We start from the raw sequence: 20,898 nt of genomic DNA, 5'->3' as shown, positions 1-20,898 counted from the left end.
CAAAGTCCGTCAACTGCACATACGGTTCACGTCCACGCTGTCGCGGCATGCTACCAGTGTTAAAGACTGCGATGGAGCTCCGTATGCCACGGCAAACTGGCTGACACTGACGGCGGCGGTGCACAAATGCTGCGCAGCTAGCGCCATTCGACGGCCAACACCGCGGTTCCTGGTGTGTCCGCTGTGCCGTGCGTGTGATCATTGCTTGTACAGCCCTCTCGCAGTGTCCGGAGCAAGTATGGTGGGTCTGACACACCGGTGTCAATGTGTTCTTTTTTCCATTTCCAGGAGTATATATATATATATATATATATATATATGTGTGTGTGTGTGGGGGGGGGGGGGTGGGTGTGTGTATGCATGTGTAATGAGAACAAGAGAGAGCGAGCTTGAAAAATGGGGCGGAACGAGAGAACTGAGAAGCAGACTTTTTTGGATATTTGTGTTAGATTGAAAAATTTCACGTTGCTCCTTACTCACATATCTCAATTTCCTAACAGATCTCAGACAGTCACTACATTGTTAATTTAATGCGGAATTTTCTCTTTTCAGGAAGAAATCGCAGAGCAAGACAGCCCAGCCGGAGGTGAAGGTAAGTCAACATTCCTCTCTCCTACCCTCTATTCGAAATTCCGCAAACGAAAATCCTTTCAGAATGGGGAAGGCAGTCAATTGTGAACGTGCAAGTTTCCACTACTAAGAATTTGCTATGTTGAAAGTACTAGTAGACACAGTAATAATAGTTACTAATAAAATCAGTCTTGATCACAGATTTATTTATTCTGGTAACCGGTTTCGATCAAGCCTGTGGTCATCTTCAGACCAAAATGCTGTCTGAGCAGGAGCCTCCTTCTGGTGGTAAATCACTGCGCGTCCACATAAACTTAGCTGTATGAAATCAGATGCCGGACAGGTATTAACTGAAAAGAAGAAGGCAATGAAATGTAGGTCACTCGCAAAGGAAAGAAGCATAGTTCATCAATACTCCTGTCTTACTCGTAAACCAGGATCGTTACAAGCTACAACTGATGTAAAAGATAAATAAGTTACACATAAAAATGTATGTAGTTCAGCATGTAGATAAATACTGAATGAGTTTGTGTTATTCTGCCATAAATCTAATCTTAGTTCAAAAATATTAATATTTACATGTTTTATGAATCATTTATTGCACGATCTTACTTCATACAATTCCTGACCGAATTTAAAAAGTTTAAATGCCTACTCATTAAGAGGTACAACATCACGTTAAAGCTTTAACACATTATTATTTTTGTTAAGCTTCACAGCTCAACGTATTTTAAGAATGAAAACACGCTCCAAGTAGTCTGTACTCTTTTTGTTTTCCGCGCAATTGACCAATTTCAATCGTGGGTTATTTTTAAGCGATGTCTTAGAATGTAAAATAAAGCTGGAAACTTAAGATATGTGCTTGTGAATTACCCACTGTTGAAACTGGACGATTACACGAAAAATAAGAAGCATGCAGCCTACTTGGACCATGCTTTCATTCTCAGATCCAGTATTAAAAGTAGAAACTGTGTATATCTCTTGAGGCATCGTAACTCAAGGCGCGCAAATTACCTATACTGTTTTCATCCAGTATTTAAGAACGAGAGTACTAGCGACTTCCAACAGTCTTTGGTCATCATTTCAAAACTTTTCTCACAGGGACGTCCACAAGAGAAGGAAAAACAAGTTCACTGCTTTCTGCTTTCTGCAGAATCGGACCTGACGTTACAGTTTATTACTTATTTAGTACTAACTCTATTAACAACACATTTTGCTGAGTGTTCAGATATACCACTGAATTTATTGTATAGTTGCGCGGCACATAGATCAAGAGAAATAAATATATAAACATCTGTTTTATTTTTTTCATTATTTTCTGGATGAATAATTGGAAACTAATAAAAACTAAGATACTTACGGTTTTTTCATTTTTTTTGCATACTTAACGTCAAATACGATGGCGTACTGAAAAGTAATGCCTCCTAACTTTTTATGTGAAAATGTTAAAGATTTTTGAACAATACGAACTTAATTAACGTTTTACATTTTCATTCATCATGTGTACATATTTATTTCTCAAAATAATCACCCTGGTGCCGAACACACTACTTCTAGCGAGAGACCAGTTTGTTGATACCGCCACTGTAGAACGTTTGACTTTGTTGATGGAGCCGCAACCTCACCTCTGCCTGTACCACTTCAAAATTATCAATGTAAAGTCCTCAAAAATGTTATTTAAGAATAAAATTTTCAGTCTTCAGGGGAGTGTGCGCTGGTATGAAACTTTCTGGCAGATTAAAACTGTGTGTTGGACCGAGACTCGAACTCGGGACGAGGTACTGGTGGCAGTAAAGCTGTGGGGACTGTTCGTGAGTCGGGCTTGGGTAGGTCAGTCGCCAGGGCACTTGCCCGCGAAAGGCGAAGGTTCCGATTTGCTATCTCGCGCCGGCACACAATTTTAATCTGCCAGAAAAGTCCCTGTTATTTAAGTTTTGGAAACTGATGAAAATCGGATGGTTCCAAGTCGGGACTGTTGGAGAATGATCGATGACAGCGAACCCTGTGGAATATTGCAAATGCCGCAGCGCTCGTGTGTGGTCTGCTAAAGGAGCAGGCTCTCACAGTGTGAGCGAACTCTTTCTGCGGTTAGAAACTCAATTACAGCACGCTGTTTCTCACGCACCGACACATTTTTCTGTTACGCAGCACCACGTTACACTTTACAGTTCGGAGCCATGTAGCGGCAGAGGGTTGCAACTTGCTTCAACGAAGAAGGAACGCCGACCGAATAATATGCATGTTATGCAATACCTCAGCCGATATTGAAAAGAGAAGAAAAAATTCGGAGGCATTACTTTTTAGTACTCGCTCATGTTTAACACATTAACTTCCAAGATGCTACTCCAGGTGGGTGTAAAATGAATGTGCGCAATGGAAAATACTGAACGCGAAATTGAAGATTTGGCCCTGTCTGACTACCCGCTGAAGCAGATCTTAGGATCTCTTAATGCTGATAATATTTCCAACTTCTTGCGCTTTAACATATAAATTACAACATAAACATAAATGAATGATTAAAGAAACTAGTAATTAATAAATGATAAATGTTATTTCTGCTTATATATTTACTGTACATTAAAACCGTTTTATATATTACAAATGTTTATACATCAATGTCCAATATTACTGATCAGTTGCCCAAATCTGCCCCTTTTTTATGGTTACGTGATCTAATACAAATAACGCGTGATGACTGGCATCATCTACGTACCAAACACTAGAAGACATTACTTTCAAAGTTGATCTACAGTGGTGCAGAACGTCGGTGTAAATAAAATTTACGTGATCATAGCTGTTTAGCTTTATAGCCCTAATAATCCAATGCAATTAGCAACATCACCGTATGTACTGCGTCCGGTGCGTCGGAGAGAAGGTTTTTATGCACAACTTCGATGGTGGAAGTACTCGAGCCACAAAATAAAAAACTCTTTCAAACACTAGGACAGCAGAGAGCGGTCCTCTGACTATTATAATCTAGCACTGTCTTCTCCTCTCTGTGTTCTACAGACGATAAACACGAACTCCCAGCCACGAGGACGGAATTCAGATAACGTTTCAACATGAGTATAGACACAAGAAGTCCTCTCAATCATTGAACACTGCGTACTCAACGACGGCTTCCTACCCGAAGGCGAAGTTCAGATTCGTATAAGTTCGCAACATTACAGTACCTAACCGTTCTAACTATAAAATCTCCTGAGAGCAAGACAGCAAGTCTGTCTGTACCAACAAAACCCGTCAAACATGGACGCTCAAAACGAAAGACCTCTTTCTCTCCACCGCTGGCTTCCCAGCAAAGCTCGTCTCCCCTCTCTTGTAAAAGCAGAAAGCGAATCATTTTCTCGAATCCACAGAATATTCGTCCTCTCTACAGGTTGTTCCAAACGCCGACCAACCATATTTTATTCTTTTGTCGTCCAGCGCGCAAAGTTTGCGAGGAAATACCTCTATCCGTTAATTACGAATTCATACAATGCTACGCTTCTCAGAGTAAAAATCCTCAGAAGTAACACAACCTGATGATTTCCGAGGTAACGCTTCCTTGTTCCTCTCTGTGGCCGCCAAAATTGTCAGAGTTTCCGAAGTATTATCCGGTTATCATTCCGGCCCCGCTACAATACCGGCCGGTCGCCGTTGTATTGTGCTTCACCTCTCAGGTGCCCCGACCGTCCGTCTTGGGATACTTCGTGTGTTAATTAGACCGACGCACCTGTGCGGGCTTTTCCACCCAGGGCCTGAGTTACACCTGCTGTTTTATTTCCACTGGCGTTCCAGCTTCTACTAGTATAGGCAATCATTCATTACGCCGTTTTGACAATAAAGACACGCCATCACCTTTATAAGCGTTAACAACAATTTACAGGGTATAGGTGACAATGTCAGTCTTCTTTAAATATTCATAGATACGATGTGCATCCTATCAAATGATGCCTAATTCCTATTGTAAATCACGACAAACTATGTAGATGAGTGCTTGTATGGTGCGAAATTATAGCCATTTTAGAAGGTGTGTTGTCTGTGTACATCGTTGTTCGACCGTTTTTAGGATCGGCGGCAAGGGGGGGGGGGGGAGGTAGGGACGTTACCAGCTGTAGTGTATTAACAGTAAATAATTTTAATACATCCCACACAAATAGTTTCTCGTATGTGTTCTGTTTCCTGACGCATCCCTGAAGGGTCTACTTTGGGATGTTCACAGAGAACGTGGGCGCTATGTTGCAGGTCAGCCGGTTCCGCGGCCGGGCCTGTGGGCTGTGGCGCGCCTCTCGCTGGAGCACCCCGAGCGCGCCCTCTACCGCAGCGAGGTCGCCAGGCAGCTGCACATCATGAGGGGTGAGTCGCTGGCGGCCGGGGGAGGCTCGTCTGCAGCGCGGGGCGTGGGAAGCAGCGGGGCGACGGCAGCCGTAAGCGCAGCACGGAACGTGAAATGGCCCGACGCCTTCGAGCTTAAAGCCGTCCTCACACGGGACGTGAAAGCATTCGCGGACGAGGAGCTGATCGAGTTTTGTGATGTGATAATGGGGAATTTCACGTTCCAAAGCATTCCGAAAGGTGTAAGACTACATCAGACCAGTCATTTTTTGCTTAGTGGAGAAGAAAGTGGCCAATGAGATGCACGTTTGCGTTCTACATCACAATCAAAACGTCGGAGACGACATAATGCATTACGTTTTTTCAATCGAAATCCATATTTCGTGCTTTCAATGTAGTAATTAATAAATGCTGTTACAAAGCAATAGTGGACTGAGGATCTCGAAAACGCATCATTTTTCGTACAATTTGTTGTAAAAAAATGACGAGAAACGTTATTTTGATGGTTAAAGAATTTTCGTATTTGATTGTTTTCGTGTTGTAATTTGCTTGCTGTGTAAGTATGCCGCCTCAAGGCAACGGCATATAGAATTCCCACTTCGGGTTTCTATGGGTTATTGAGGAGACTGGCAAACTTAGACTGTCCACTTAGAAAAATGTTGGGCCTAGAAAACCTGTCAGTTATGGCATTATTACTGTCAAATATATAATTGATATGTCTTCAATAGTATTACGAGTATATAATAAAGAAAATCAAGCTTCAAGATTTATTATTGTATTTGTATTGTATTGTATTGTATGTCAACTGGGGGCCTAGAAACGACGGAGAAGCTCCGTCCCCGCCGCAGCCGCAGCCGCAGCCGCAGCCGCAGTTGTCCACAACCCCACGACGACTGCCGAAGTCCACTTCAGCCCTCTGCTGCCACACGCCGAACCACGCTTTCAGGGCTATTGTGAGGTTCAGCCTCCGGTGGATCCCCCCTCCCCCCCCCCCCCCCCCCTCCCAGGGAACGTCTCACACCAGACGAGTGTAACCCCTATGTTTGCGTGGTAGAGTAATGGCGGTGTACGCGTACGTGGAGAACTTGTTTGCGCAGCAATCGTCGACATAGGGGATAACTGAGGCGGAATATGGGGAACCAGCCAGTATTCGCCTAGGCAGATGGAAAACCGTCTAAAAACCATCCACAGACTGGCTGGCTCACTGGACCTCGACACAAGTCCGCCGGGCGGATTCGTGCTGGGGACCAGGCGCTCCTTTCCAATTCGGAAAGCTGTGCGTTAGACCGCACGGCTAACCGGGAGGGCTATTATCGTATTTACTTAAGGTCTCTGATAGTTTACAAACTATAAAATAATGATGCTAGAAAATATAATTTTCCTAAAAAAAATGTGCGAGGTGAGCCATTGAGCAATTTCTTCCTCTTCTTGGGCTTCCAGATTTTCTCGCTCACTCAACAAACATGACGTATTTGTAGAAGAATTACAGTAAACTGTGAAGCTTAAAAAGTTCGTGCACAAAATTACGTCAACTTGATCACGTATTGGCTCAACCATTCGCGACAGCAGCTGTTACGTTCGCTAATGACAACAGAAGGCAATACTGTCAAGGGACAGATTGCGAGACTTCCGAATACTGTTCTCATATGAAAGTTATCCAGTTTTCGAACGATAGGTGGTTCGCGAGTCGAAAAAGTCCCGGCCCGAGCTACACTCGTTGTGGCCCGGTCTGAGCTATGCTCGGGCTTGGTATCCATTGTGTTGGTAGATTAAGTTTTAATAAGGAATCTATGTCCGGAAATAGACCGTTTGGGTATAAAATACGTTTGAAGACCCGATAAGTTTCGAATGTCCCGCTTCACGATTTGCACACAACGGACAGTACGAGCTCTGACCTGTGTGCATACGGAGGCCCATAGCTAGGAAAATGTTCCGAGCACTTGTCTTCGCATTTTCTTCTACGTGATGGAGGACGTCCCATTCGAAGTCGAGAGTGCGGACCATCTGCGTAGCTGACAGTCAACCCTCATAATTGCAAACGTACCAGTTTCTCATAACCGTTGTTGCAGTCGGACAAAATGGCATCTGCTGCCTTAATTATGAAAAGGACTGACGACACATCCCTATTCCATTTTACGTGCTTACCATAAAGTGGAATATTTACAAGTAAACGGTTATTAAAACCTATTTTACAAGTGGTGCTCTTTTCTAAAAGCAGGTTGGTTTCATTCAGGATTCCAATACACCACATCATTCGCCACTCTTTTGCCTGCAAAATCCTATCTTTCAACAGAATCTCCATTCAATTCGAGGAACTTACTCTACGTTACTGGGAGTGCCTGTATGCCCTCATCGTGTCACTCTGCAGGTCGACGTCGGGGTCAGCGTCTTGCTGCGTCAATAATCTCCCCATTATCCACGTCCTGTGTCCCGCAGAGTGCATCCTTCACTGAGCCAAACAGATGGAATTCGAATGGTGAGAGATCCGGACTGTAGGATGGGCGAGGAAAAACGGCGCAGTGAAGTGTGTCCACAGACTTGTTTGAGGACACTGGACTCGCATTCGGGAGGACGACGGTTCAATCCCGCGTCCGGCCATCTGATTTAGGTTTTCCGTTATTTCCCTAAATCGCTCCAGGCTAATGCCAGGCTAATCCCCCGTCCTTCCATAATCCGATGAGGTCGATGACCTCGTTGTTTGTCTCTTCCCCCAAACCACCGAACGGAACTTTTTTTTTTAAGTCTTACGTTGTTATGTAGCGGGAGACCTTCGTTCACAATTTTGTGGCCACAAACAAGCTGAAATCGTTTCTTCATTGTTCTGAGGGTTCCATGATACACGTCACAGTTGATTGTTGCGCCATGAGGGAGGATATCAAACAGAATAACCTGTTCAGAGTCCCAGAAGACCAACTGAGGGCGCGTCTTTTCTTCAGAGGAGAGACAGTATACCACCACTCCCTGGATTGACTTTTTGCTTCCGGTTCGAAGTGATGAATCTACACTCCTGGAAATGGAAAAAAGAACACATTGACACCGGTGTGTCAAACCCACCATACTTGCTCCGGACACTGCGAGAGGGCTGTACAAGCAATGATCACACGCACGGCACAGCGGACACACCAGGCCGTCGAATGGCGCTAGCTGCGCAGCATTTGTGCACCGCCGCCGTCAGTGTCAGCCAGTTTGCCGTGGCATACGGAGCTCCATCGCAGTCTTTAACACTGGTAGCATGCCGCGACAGCGTGGACGTGAACCGTATGTGCAGTTGACGGACTTCGAGCGAGGGGTATAGTGGGCATGCGGGAGGCCGGGTGGACGTACCGCCGAATTGCTCAACACGTGGGGCGTGAGGTCTCCACAGTACATCGATGTTGTCGCCAGTGGTCGGCGGAAGGTCCACGTGCCCGTCGACCTGGGACCGGACCGCAGCGACGCACGGATGCACGCCAAGACCGTAGGATCCTACGCAGTGCCGTAGGGGACCGCACCGCCACTTCCCAGCAAATTAGGGACACTGTTGCTCCTGGGGTATCGGCGAGGACCATTCGCAACCGTCTCCATGAAGCTGGGCTACGGTCCCGCACACCGTTAGGCCGTCTTCCGCTCACGCCCCAACATCGTGCAGCCCGCCTCCAGTGGTGTCGCGACAGGCGTGAATGGAGGGACGAATGGAGACGTGTCGTCTTCAGCGATGAGAGTCGCTTCTGCCTTGGTGCCAATGATGGTCGTATGCGTGTTTGGCGCCGTGCAGGTGAGCGCCACAATCAGGACTGCATACGACCGAGGAACACAGGGCCAACACCCGGCATCATGGTGTGGGGAGCGATCTCCTACACTGGCCGTACACCACTGGTGATCGTCGAGGGGACACTGAATAGTGCACGGTACATCCAAACCGTCATCGAACCCATCGTTCTACCATTCCTAGACCGGAAAGGGAACTTGCTGTTCCAACAGGACAATGCACGTCCGCATGTATCCCGTGCCACCCAACGTGCTCTAGAAGGTGTAAGTCAACTACCCTGGCCAGCAAGATCTCCGGATCTGTCCCCCATTGAGCATATTTGGGACTGGATGAAGCGTCGTCTCACGCGGTCTGCACGTCCAGCACGAACGCTGGTCCAACTGAGGCGCCAGGTGGAAATGGCATGGCAAGCCGTTCCACAGGACTACATCCAGCATCTCTACGATCGTCTCCATGGGAGAATAGCAGCCTGCATTGCTGCGAAAGGTGGATATACACTGTACTAGTGCCGACATTGTGCATGATCTGTTGCCTGTGTCTATGTGCTTGTGGTTCTGTCAGTGTGATCATGTGATGTATCTGACCCCAGGAATGTGTCAATAAAGTTTCCCCTTCCTGGGACAATGAATTCACGGTGTTCTTATTTCAATTTCCAGGAGTGTATGTATTATCGCCAGTGAAGAAGTTCGACAAAAAATTGTCACAATCAGCCTCGTAACGCACAAGCAATTACGCACACATGGCCCTTCAATGTTCTTTATGAACTTCTGTTGGGCCGCGAAGAACCCAGTGGGCACACATCTTTGAGTTATACCAAGTGGGGGCTGCGTGGGGTAGCCGGTCGCGGTCACGGTCCGCACAGATCCACCCGTCGGAGGTTCGAGTCCTCCCTCGGACAAGGGTGTGTGTGTTGTCCATAGCGTAAGTTAGTTTAACTTAGATTAAGTAGTGCGTAAGCTTAGGGACCGATAATCTCAGCAGTTTGATCCCGTAAGATCTTACCAAAAATTTACAATTTTTGCCCCAAGTGGGGACGACTGTGTCGGGACTACCAACAAAAGAGTCCAGTTCAGAAACAAGGTGCTTGTAGTCTGTCGATCACCTGGAATGAGAGTGTGAGCTCGTTCCAACATTGCACGAGTCACAGCTGTGTGCGGCCGGCCGACACACGGGAAATTGGAGAGGTTTGTTCGACCTTGATGCGATGAAGACAGACGCCTCGCCCAACGGCTTACCGTGCTTTTGTTCTCTTTCAGGTCTCCGTAGAAGCTGTGTAAGCGCCCGCGATGCTCTGGCTTTGCGCCAAAAGAAACTCAGTCACATCTCTCGGCTTGGAAACCCCCACCATTGCATTCTCCATTATGGGCGCTACGTGCAACGCCGCCACCTATGGGAAGTTTGTGAAATTATAGGGGCGAAGTAGGAATATTCCACGATGTCCCATTACAAAGTCTGATTTTTTTTTCAGCAAAAACTGTCCGATATAAAAAATGTGTTACATTACTTATTGAACGCCCCTCATACTAAGCCCCCTCTATAAGGCCTAGAAATCTGTGACTAGACCCTACATCTACATCTACATCTACGTGATTACTCTGCTATTCACAATAAAGTGCCTGGCTAAGGGTTCAATGAATCACATTCAAGCTGTCTCTATACCGTTCCACTCTCGAGCCGCGGTGTAGCCGAGCGGTTCTAGGCGCTATAGTCTGAAACCGCGCGACCGCTACGGTCGCAGGGACGAATCCTGCCTCCGGCAAGGATGTGTGTGATGTCCTTAGGTTAGTTAGGTTTAAGTAGTTCTAAGTTCTAGGGGACTGATGACCTCCCATAGTGCTCAGAGCCATTTTTGAACGTTCCACTCTCGAACGGCACGCGGGAAAAACCAGCACTTAAATTTTTCTGTGCGAGCCCTGATTTCTCTTATTTTATCGTGATGATCATTTCTCCCTTTGTAGGTGGGTGCAAACAGAATGTTTTCGCAATCGGAGGAGAAAACTGGTGATTGAAATTTCATGAGAAGATCCCGTCGCAACGAAAAACGCCTTTGTTTTTATGATTGCCACTCCAATTCACTTTTCATATCTGTGACACTATCTCACCTATTTCGCGATGATACAAAACGAGATGCCCTTCTTGGTATTTTTTCGATGTCATCCGTCAGTCCCAAATAATGCGGATCCCACACCGCACAGCAATACTCCAGAATAGGGTGGACAAGCGTGGTGTAAGCAGTCTCTTTAGTAGACTGTTGCAACTTCTAAGTGTTCTGCCAATGAATCGTAGTCTTTGGTTTGCTCTACCCACAATATTATCTATGTGATCGTTCAAATTTAGGTTATTTGTAAGTGTAATCGCTAGGTATTTAGTTGAATTTACAGCCTTCAGATTTGTGTGACTTATCGCGTAATCGAAATTTAGCTGATTTGTTTTAGTACTCATCTGAATAACTTCACACTTTTCCTTATTCAGGGTCAATTGCCACTTTTCGCACCATACAGATATCTTGTCTAAATCATTTTGTAAGTCGTTTTGATCATCTGATGACTTTACAAGACGGCAAGTGACAGCATCATCTGCAAACAATCTATGACGAGTACTCAGATTGTCTCCTATGTCGTTAATATACATCAGGAACAATAGAGGGCCTATAACACTTCCTTGGGGATATATTCTGTTTTACCAGATGACTTTCCGTCTATTACTACGAACTGTGACCTTTCTGACAGGAAATCACGAATCCAGTCGCACAACTGGGCACGCAGTTTGGTTAGAAGACGCTTGTGAAGAAATCTAAAAATATGGAATCAATTTGACATCCTCCGTCGATAGCACGTATTACTTCATGAGTATAAAGAGCCAGTTGTGTTTCACAAGAACTATATTTTCTGAATCCGTGCTGCCTGTGTGTCAATAAATCGTTTTCTTCGAGGTACTTCATAACGTTAGAATTCAGTATATGTTCCGAAACCTTACTGCAAATTGACGTTAGTGATATAGGCCTGTAATTCAGCGGATTACTCCTACTTATCTTTTTGGGTATTCGTGTGACTTGACCAATTTTCCAGTCTTTAGATACGGATCTTTTTGTGAGCGAGTGGTTGTATATAATTGCTAAATATGGAGCTATTTTATCAGAATTCTCTGAGAGGAACCTGACTGGTATATAATCTGGACCGGAGGCCTTGCCTTTATGTGATTTAAGCTGCCTCGTTTCTCACAGGATATCTACTTCTATGTTTCTCATCTTGGCAGACTTAAAAACAGGTTGTATGCCTGCGATCTTCTACCTAAAGGACCTCTTCTGAATATTTCAGTGCTCGTACATCTACATCTACGTTTATACTCTGCAAGCCATCCAACGGTGAGTGGCGGAGGGCACTTTACGTGCCATTGTCATTACCTCCCTTTCCTGTTCCAGTCGCGTATAGTTCGCGGGAAGAACGACTGCCGGAAAGCCTCCATGCGCGCTCGAATCTCTCTATTTTTCGTGATGTCCTCGAGAGGTATAAGTAGGAGGAAGCAATATATTAGATACCTCATGCAGAAACGCACCCTTTCGAAACCTGGACAGCAAGCTACACCGCGATGCAGAGCGCCTCTCTTGCAGAGTCTGCCACTTGAGGTTGCCAAACATCTCCGTAACGCTATGACGCTTACCAAATAACCCTGCCACGAAACGCGCCGCTCTTCTTTGGATCTTCTCTACCTCCTCCGTCAACCCGACCTGGTACGGATCCCACACTGATGAGCAATACTCAAGTATAGGTCGAACAAGTGTTTTGTAGGCCACCTGCATGGACTACATTTTCTAAGGACTCTCCCAATTAATCTCAACCTGGCACCCGCCTTACCAACAATATGATTATTCCACTTCAAATCATTCCGTACGCATACTCCCAGATATTTTACAGAAGTAACTGCCACCAGTGTTTGTTCCGCTATCATATAATCATACAATAAAGCATCCTTCTTTCTATGTATTCGCAATACATTACATTTGTCTATGCTAAGGGTCAGTTGTCACTCCCTGCACCAAGTGCTTATCCGCTGCAGATCTTTCTGCATTTCGCTGCAATTTTCTAATGCTGCAACTTCTCGGTATACTACAGCATCATCCGCGAAAAGCCGCATGGAACATGCCGAAACTATTTACTATTTGCCTGGAAATTTACTTTGTCAGGATCTTATGAGTGAATTTTGAATATGAGCAGTAACAATAAGAACTTAGTGAAAGAGTATTGTGTTGTTACAAGCTATGAACACTGGGGAACATTTTCTTTGTATTCCTTTAGTGGAGACCATTGACAGAAATCTATCGCATCTTTGCCAAACAATATCGTCCGCTACGACCGAGACAGACACGCAGTCGTCTCTCGCCAGCGCAAGGCACATGTGTTAACTACCAGCTAGCTCCAAATTAACGCTTCGCACCGGCGCAAAGCGCAGCCCGAGTCCGCGGCACGTACAGAGAGAGAGTGGCGTCCATTAGTTCTGGCGACGCACGCTGCTTTGAATAGCGTTATTCACAGCAGCGGAGACGCAGGCGGGCGCGCGGCGTCAAAGGCGCTACGGAAGCGGCTAGAACGTCCGGCCAATCCGCGCCGCGCGTCCTGAAAGGACGTCGCCGCCACAATTATACGGGCTCTGTACACCTGTGTACACGCGTGTGCGGGGCGCCCTGTGCCGCTGCCGTTTCAGTCAGTGCATAATTGGAATGAGCATGTGGGCAGAGCGGCATTTAATAGGAAGCGCGCCGCCTAATAGGCTTACGCGACGCGTCGCTCTGAACACCAATTACGTCTGCGGCGGGCGTAGACGCGATGTGCTGGCGCGTCTCCCGGCGCTGTGTCTGCATTCAGAGCGCAGCTGTCTGCCCACGTCAGCTACGCAGCTTACTAGTGCAGGCTTGTTATCAAAAGTTCTCTCTCCACTGTAAATGACAATGAAGTAAAATGAAAGCCAAAAAAACGTCCTAATTTTTAGCGCAGTGCCACCTCCCGAGCAGTTCATTGCTCTCGAGAGAGTGGTTACAACACTCATCACGTAAGGAGACTGTGCTTTGAAAGCCGCTTACTAACTGTCAGAATTTAACCTGACAGTTCCGCACTGTTGCCTGATAAACAAAGTAAAAGCCTACGGAATATCAGACCAGCTGTGTGGCTGGATTGCAGAGTTTTAGCAAACAGAACACAGCATGTTGTTCTCAATGGAGAGACGTCTACAGACGTTAAAATAACCTCTGGCTTACCTCGGGGGAGTGTTATGGGACCATTGCTTTTCACAATATATATAAATGACCTAGTAGATAGTGTCGGAAGTTCCATGCAGCTTTTCGCGGATGATGCTGTAGTATACAGAGAAGTTGCAGCATTAGAAAATTGCAGCGAAATGCAGGAAGATCTGCAGTGGATAGGCACTTGGTGCAGGGAGTGGCAACTGACCCTTAACATAGACAAATGTAATGTATTGCGAATACATAGAAAGAAGGATCCTTTATTGTCTGATTATATGACAGCGGAAAAAACACTAGTAGCAGTTACTTCTGTAAAATATCTGGGAGTATGCATGTGGGACGATTTGAATTGGAATGATCATATAAAATTAATTGTCGGTAAGGCGGGTGGCAGGTTGAGATTAATTGGGAGAGTCCTTAGAAAATGTAGTCCATCAACAAAGGAGGTGGCTTACAAAACACTCGTTCGACGTATATTTGACTATTGTTCATCAGTGTGGGATCCGTACCAGATCGGGTTGACAGAGGAGATAGAAAAGATCCAAAGAAGAGCGTGATAGCGTTACGGAGATGTTTAGCAAACTCAAGTGGTAGACTCTGCAAGAGAGGAGCTCTGCATCGCGGTGTAGCTTGCTGTCCAGGTTTCGAGAGGGTGCGTTTCTAGATGAGGTATCGAATATATTGCTTCCCCCTACTTATACCTCCCGAGGAGATCACGAATGTAAAATCAGAGAAATTCGAGCGCGCACGGAGGCTTTCCGGCAGTCGTTCTCCCCGCGAACTATACGCTACTGGAACAGGAAAGGGAGGTAATGACAGTGGCGCGTAAAGTGCCCCCGCCACACGCCGTTGGGTGGCTTCCTGAGTACAAATGTAGATGTAGATATAGATGTAGATGTACGGAAGTGCAGAGCAAATACGCTGGGGTGACATAAGACATCGGGTATGCACGTATACAGATGACGATAGTATCACGTAGACAAGGTATATAAGGACAGTGCATTGGCGAAGCTGTCACTTGAACTCAGGTCATTCACGTGAAAAGATTTCCGACGTGATTATGGTCGGGAATGAATTCGAACGCGGAGTGGTAATTGGAGCCAGACGCATGGGACCTTCCAATACGGAAATCTTTAGGAAACTCAATATTCCGTTATTTAGGCATTCTCTCTGTGATTAACCTTTTACATTTCTTTTATGTTTTCGTCTTGTTTAAAGGCAAAGAGAAAAATAAAAAAAAGTTCAAATGTGTGTGAAATCCTATGGGACTTAACTGATAAGATCATCAGTCCCTAAGCTTACACACTACTTAATCTAAATTATCCTAAGGACAAACATACACACCCATGCCCGAGGGAGGACTCGAACCTCCGCCGGGACCAGCCGCACAGTGCAAAGAGAAAAGATGAAGTGGTAGCCCATCATAGAGCCTATGCGTACCGTCAGGTATTTTCGATTTTCAGTTGTTAAAAAAGAGAGGAGTTTTTTCTTGTACCCGGAGGAGGAAGGGGGGATTCGCGCTCAGCTAGTGAAAGAGTGAGAAGCACGTCATTTTAAGCGAGTAATTCTAGACCGCCATTTTAGGGTCGGTATGAATAAGTGAGGCGTACGTATTTCACACGTGCACGGTTTAGAAAAATACAGTATTGTTTTATTAACAGAAAGGTCTTGTGAGTTGTTATTTCAAATAGTACGATAATTACAAAAATTGAAGCCCACCTGTGTACTTTGGAAAATTACGAAGATCCGATAAGCTCAATGGGAACACGGTCAAGACTTCTAAGGTGAACACGGCGACCAAATGTAGCATTATAAAGAAGGGTAAGCACAAATCTACAGCGGAGAAAAAAACTACTTCCCCCTGCAAAATAATATGAACTAATACGAACGCATATCTCAGCTTATTGTGCTTGTCATTCATGCCGAAAAATTAATCTCATTAATTCAATACATTTTAAAAAGCCACACATTTCAACATTTTATTATCATCTATTCCATTATTTTATTATATCTCTCACCACAGACAAAGCAGTGACCGACAGTCTTCACTTAACGATCGAGAGCAGAGCCGTTTTCGTAGCGTTGTCAGTGCTAACAGATAAGCAATACTACATGAAATAACCTTACAAATCTATGTGGAACGTACGACGAACGTATCCGTTAGGACCTTGCGTTGAAATGTGGCGTTAATGGGCTGTGGAAGGAGACGACCATCGCGAGTGCCTTTGGTGACACCACGACGTCGCCTGCAGCGCTTTCCCTGGGGTCGTGTCCATATCGTTTGCACCCTAGACGACTAGAAAACTATGGCCTGGTCAGATGCGTCCCAATTTCAGCTGGCTTCGAGTGTAGCCATGGACTGGAATTACGAACAAGACACTGTGTAAGCAAGTGGTTGCTCCATAATGGCGTGTGTTGTTGCTGCGTTGGCAACACTTTCACAATTATAAACGGCCCTCTGGTCCAGCTGAACCGATCATTGCCTGGAAATGTTTATGTTCGGCTACTTTGAGACGTTTTCAGCCATTCATGTATGGACGAGAATGTTCCATGTCACCGGGCTACAACTGTCCGCCACTAGTTTGAAGAACATTCTGGACAATTCGAGCAAATGATCTGGCCGCCACGTGCAGGGCTAGAGGAACTGGGGTACACCTATTCACGATTATGACAGCACCGGATTTTACGTAGGTTAGTTAGTAGTTAGTAGGATTAGAAGTAGATAGTAAACTAGGAACCTGCAGCGACAAGTAGTTTTCGCCTGCCCAGTGTCAGGGGCACGCTCATGGGGATTAGCTCGATGACAAGGACTTGAAGTAGGTTTATATCTATGCTAACAAACCTGAAACGCTGCAGGCAGTTAGGATTACTAACAAGTAGGTACTAGTGTATAGTTTAACAAATCGTAATTTGCCTATTAACACGTACTGTCTTGCACTGTCTGTAGCTCACAAATTAACTGTAATAATTTTAATAACTGTACTAGCTGCAAATTGTATTAATATTAGGACCCACTAATCACTATGGTGGTGGGTTAATTTGTATAATTATTACTGTTATTGCAATAAAGATTTTTTTAATGATCTGGCCACCCAGATCGCCCGACATGAATCCCATCGAACATTTATGGGGCATTATCGAGAGGTCAGTTCGTGCACAAAATTCTGCACCGGCAACACTTTCGTAATTACAAACGGCTATAGAGTCAGTATGCCTCAGTATTTCATCAAGGGACTTCCAGCGACTTGTCTAGTCCATGCTCCACTACGCCGGGCAAAAGCAGGTACAATACGATGTTAGGTGGTATCCCACGTCTTCTGTCACCTCAGTATACGACTGTGGTATTAATGCTCTACTTTTATAAAATTTCATCCATGAATTAACAAGAACGCCATCTGACTACAGTGAATGAAATTTACATAGCAAGCATACTTTCATAGCGCAACGTAATACGAAGAAGGAGCCTTTAATGTGAATTAAAAGACTCACAACCAAGGTTTTCAACTATTCTAATCAAAGCCATAAGTGTAGCTACTCCTCTTCTCGTAGAAAAGACGCGTACAATGCAGATGTGCCTCCATCTTGTATTTCTTGATACCTGACGAAAAGAAGCATGAATGACAAAAATACAAAATATCAGTGTATTCAGAACTGTAACACACGTCTTGAAGTTCTCTGTAACTCAGCCTACTGTCTTTAGCTGCATACAACGAAGAAAAACTTTGTCTGATGAAGACGTGCATAGTACGGGGACGCCAGAGCTAAACCGACGGTGTTCCGTGTGCTGCAGTACAGGCTGTATACATAACAGGACCCTGAAACAGAGTAGGTACGTTCATTAGTCGGCGCGCTCGTAGAGAAAAAAATAACAGTTACACTTCCCGCCAGCAGGTGAAAATATGACGTTGTATGCAGTCGGAATGTGAAATTTTGACGTCAGCACACTGTTTGTTACTTGATGACGCACGCCGCGCGGGATTAGCCGAGCGGTCTGAGGCGCTGCAGTCATGGACTGTGCGGCTGGTCCCGGCGGACGTTCGAGTCCCCCCTCGGGCATGGGTGTGTGTGTTTGTCCTTAGGATAATTTAGGTTAAGTAGTGTGTAAGCTTAGGGACTGACGACCTTAGCAGTTAAGTCCCATAAGATTTCACACACATTTGAACATTTCAACTTGACAACGCGTGTTGATTACTTTTATGAAGTAACTCTTGGTGTAATCGACCCAAAAGGTTGTGAAGTGACTCTTGGTGTAATCGACCCAAAAGGTTGAACTTTTCCGTAGAAAACGCAATGTCTGCTGAGAAGGAAGACCGTGCACTTCTGGTAATATTGTTTTACCACTACGGCAGCAACAGCAGAGCGAGATTGCTAGGATATCGCAGACAGAAACAGCTGCAAAGAGACCCCAAGGCAATAAAGAGGATAAAGAATATGATCAAGAAATTGAAGAAACAGGTGAATTAAGTGGTGCAGCAGGGAGAAGGCGGTGGCCAATTCCCATGGCATTTGCTGACGAAGTTTCTGTAGTTATAACCGACCTGCAGCATATGCCTCAAATTCTACAGCCAGTGCTCTAGCTGTGTCACGAGAATTGTCTTGCCCCTTGGTCAACAGATTAAAAGATTTTGTGGCGCTTTTTACACTGGTATCCTTACACGATTCAGAGTGTGCACCAAATCAATTCCCAAGATAGGCTACCACGCCGCGACTTTTCATTTCCTTTCTTGGTATGCATAGAAGTGCGTGACATGTGGCCGGGGAATATTCTTTGGAAGAAGCACATTTTGCTCTACACGGGTGCCGTGAATGCGCGGAACTGTCGCATATGGTCTTCTACTCCGTCACATGTTGCGCATGTATTTAGGTCGGAGGATGTGGAACGCCACACACCTTGAAATTGTCTGGAGATGATACAGTCGCTGCCGAAGGTTTCTCGAGGTAAATCTTTCACATGACAAGCGACATTTGACGCCGCCGCATCTCTCGTGAAAATAGTGGTGTGGTCGACCGGCACGGTAGCTCAGCGTGTTCGGTCAGAGGGCTGCGTGCTCCCTGTAATAAAAAAACTGAGTCAAGGAATCAACGATCAATTTGAAGGCATGTCTTGTGACGTCCACCATATATATATATTGAAGGAACTTGCGAAACCACACCACAGAGTCAAAGAAGTTGAGTGTGCATTTTGTGGGGGATATCAGAGGGCTCGTATCTATCAGGGATGTGTCCAGACTCTCCCCGATCTGAAGGACAGCATACGACAACATATCACTCTGATTATACGAGGTACTCTGCAAACAACTGTCGACCATGACGTGTTATGGGTGCAACTAATTGCTGAGTCGGTAGAAAATGTTGAGTACACGTTTAACTTGTGACCATATCCTAAAAAACGTGCCAGAACTATAGTTATCGTGTGTTTGACCGTTACTCCCCATTCCTGGCACCCACACGACATTCTGACTGCTTATATCGCCATACTTTCGCCTGGTGGCAGAAAGTGGAACTATTGTCTTTTCAGCAAATAGAAGGTGACTGACACATGTGGATTCTCTGGCAAAAAGAGATACTAATCTTCGCTAAATGAGGCAATGACGCGAACCGAACAAAGGATTGACCTTGCACCCATAAATATATAAGGGACAGTCAAATGAAAACGAGACACGTGGAAAGTCAGTAAATTGCTTATTATTTCAAAATAATCGCCATAACAGGTTAACACATTTATCCCACTGTGAGACAAGACGATCAATGCTTGAATGGAAAAATGTTCCCAGTTTCGTATGGCATCATGATTGTGCCCTAGCGTGCACATCTTCAAATGGGTCTAAGCACTGTCGGACTTAACATCTGAGGTCATCAGTCCCCTAGACTTAGAACTACTTAAACCTAACTAACCTAAGGACATCACACACATCAATGCCCGAGGCAGGATTCGAGCCTGCGACCGTAGGGGTCGCGCGGTTTCAGACTGTAGCGCCTAGAACCGCTCTGCCACACCGGCCGGCGAATGTATAGTCCTCGAGCCAAGAGAGGAACTCACAGCTCGCGTATCGATACATAATGCGAAAGACGTTGTAAGGAGGTTACTACTTTTGTAATCTGTTACTTTATCTACACATTTTACCCAGCATCTGTGGTTAAGTACAGTGTGTAGGAATTTAGTGGCGCGCCCAATTCAAATTGAGGCACAAGGTCTTACACTTCTCTCTTACATCCGAGCAATAAAGAAATGTAAACATGCAACGAAAACGCTAAACCCAGTACAAACGTGTAGCGACGAATTTCATTCAGTGTGCAGTTTCTCTGAAAGCGGTTGGGTACTCTCTAATGAAGATGAATATGAAATTATCTATAATCTTAATTAATTTCGAGTTAAATTGACTAAACGTTTATTACAAACATTCAGCTTAATCCTTTACACTTATTAAACTTCATTTAGTTACTACAGTTCCTTAAGTACTGAGCAGTGGGAAATGTTTTGGTTGCTAGCAATCGGTACGGGATATCCTCATCAAACACAGATTTGATTCGATTTGTGACAGGAAAGAGGACATGCACACATCAAAAGGGACCGGCACAGACTGAAACTAAGAAAGCGTATGGCCTCATCACCAACTCCGACTGACTACAACGAAGCCTTGAGTAAACTATTTGACATAGGAAAGCCGGCATTCTTTAAGCTGGCAACCCACGGCACAATCTGACTGCGCGAACTGCGGCCATTATTATAGCGTCTCAGGACCACGTGGTGATCTACCTTATCTTACAACCAATACAGACTCAATCGACTTTAATTTCAGGAACAGTGTAGAGTGAGTGTCTCGCAACACTAACCGCGTTTGAGCAAACAAAGACTCGTTACCAGACGCTCCACTGACTCCTTGTTATGATCACATGTGTCCTACGTAGCTGACGCAGGATCCACGTACTCTATCTAAAACTTCACACGAAATCATTAAAATGCACTTACTATACTCAAAACGAATATAGTGATATACTCCCTACTCTTGGTAGCGCTGATGCCATCAGG

General features: G+C 45.2%; 1 protein-coding gene across 1 annotated transcript in view; it reads left to right on the top strand.

The window, feature by feature from the left end:
• LOC124805589 (ski oncogene) overlaps positions 1-20,572 on the top strand; it is a 170,399-nt gene extending 149,827 nt beyond the window's left edge. The window contains exons 8-10 of the mRNA XM_047266156.1: positions 553-592; positions 4,795-4,976; positions 20,411-20,572. Coding sequence (XP_047122112.1) covers positions 553-592; positions 4,795-4,976; positions 20,411-20,572 — 384 coding nt within the window. The remainder of the gene's footprint in view (positions 1-552; positions 593-4,794; positions 4,977-20,410) is intronic.
• The last annotated feature ends 326 nt before the right edge of the window (positions 20,573-20,898 follow it).

Source organism: Schistocerca piceifrons, chromosome 7 (genome assembly GCF_021461385.2).
Source record: "Schistocerca piceifrons isolate TAMUIC-IGC-003096 chromosome 7, iqSchPice1.1, whole genome shotgun sequence".
In the NCBI taxonomy this organism is placed as follows: domain Eukaryota; kingdom Metazoa; phylum Arthropoda; class Insecta; order Orthoptera; family Acrididae; genus Schistocerca; species Schistocerca piceifrons.
This window is presented reverse-complemented; position numbering and strand designations above follow the sequence as displayed.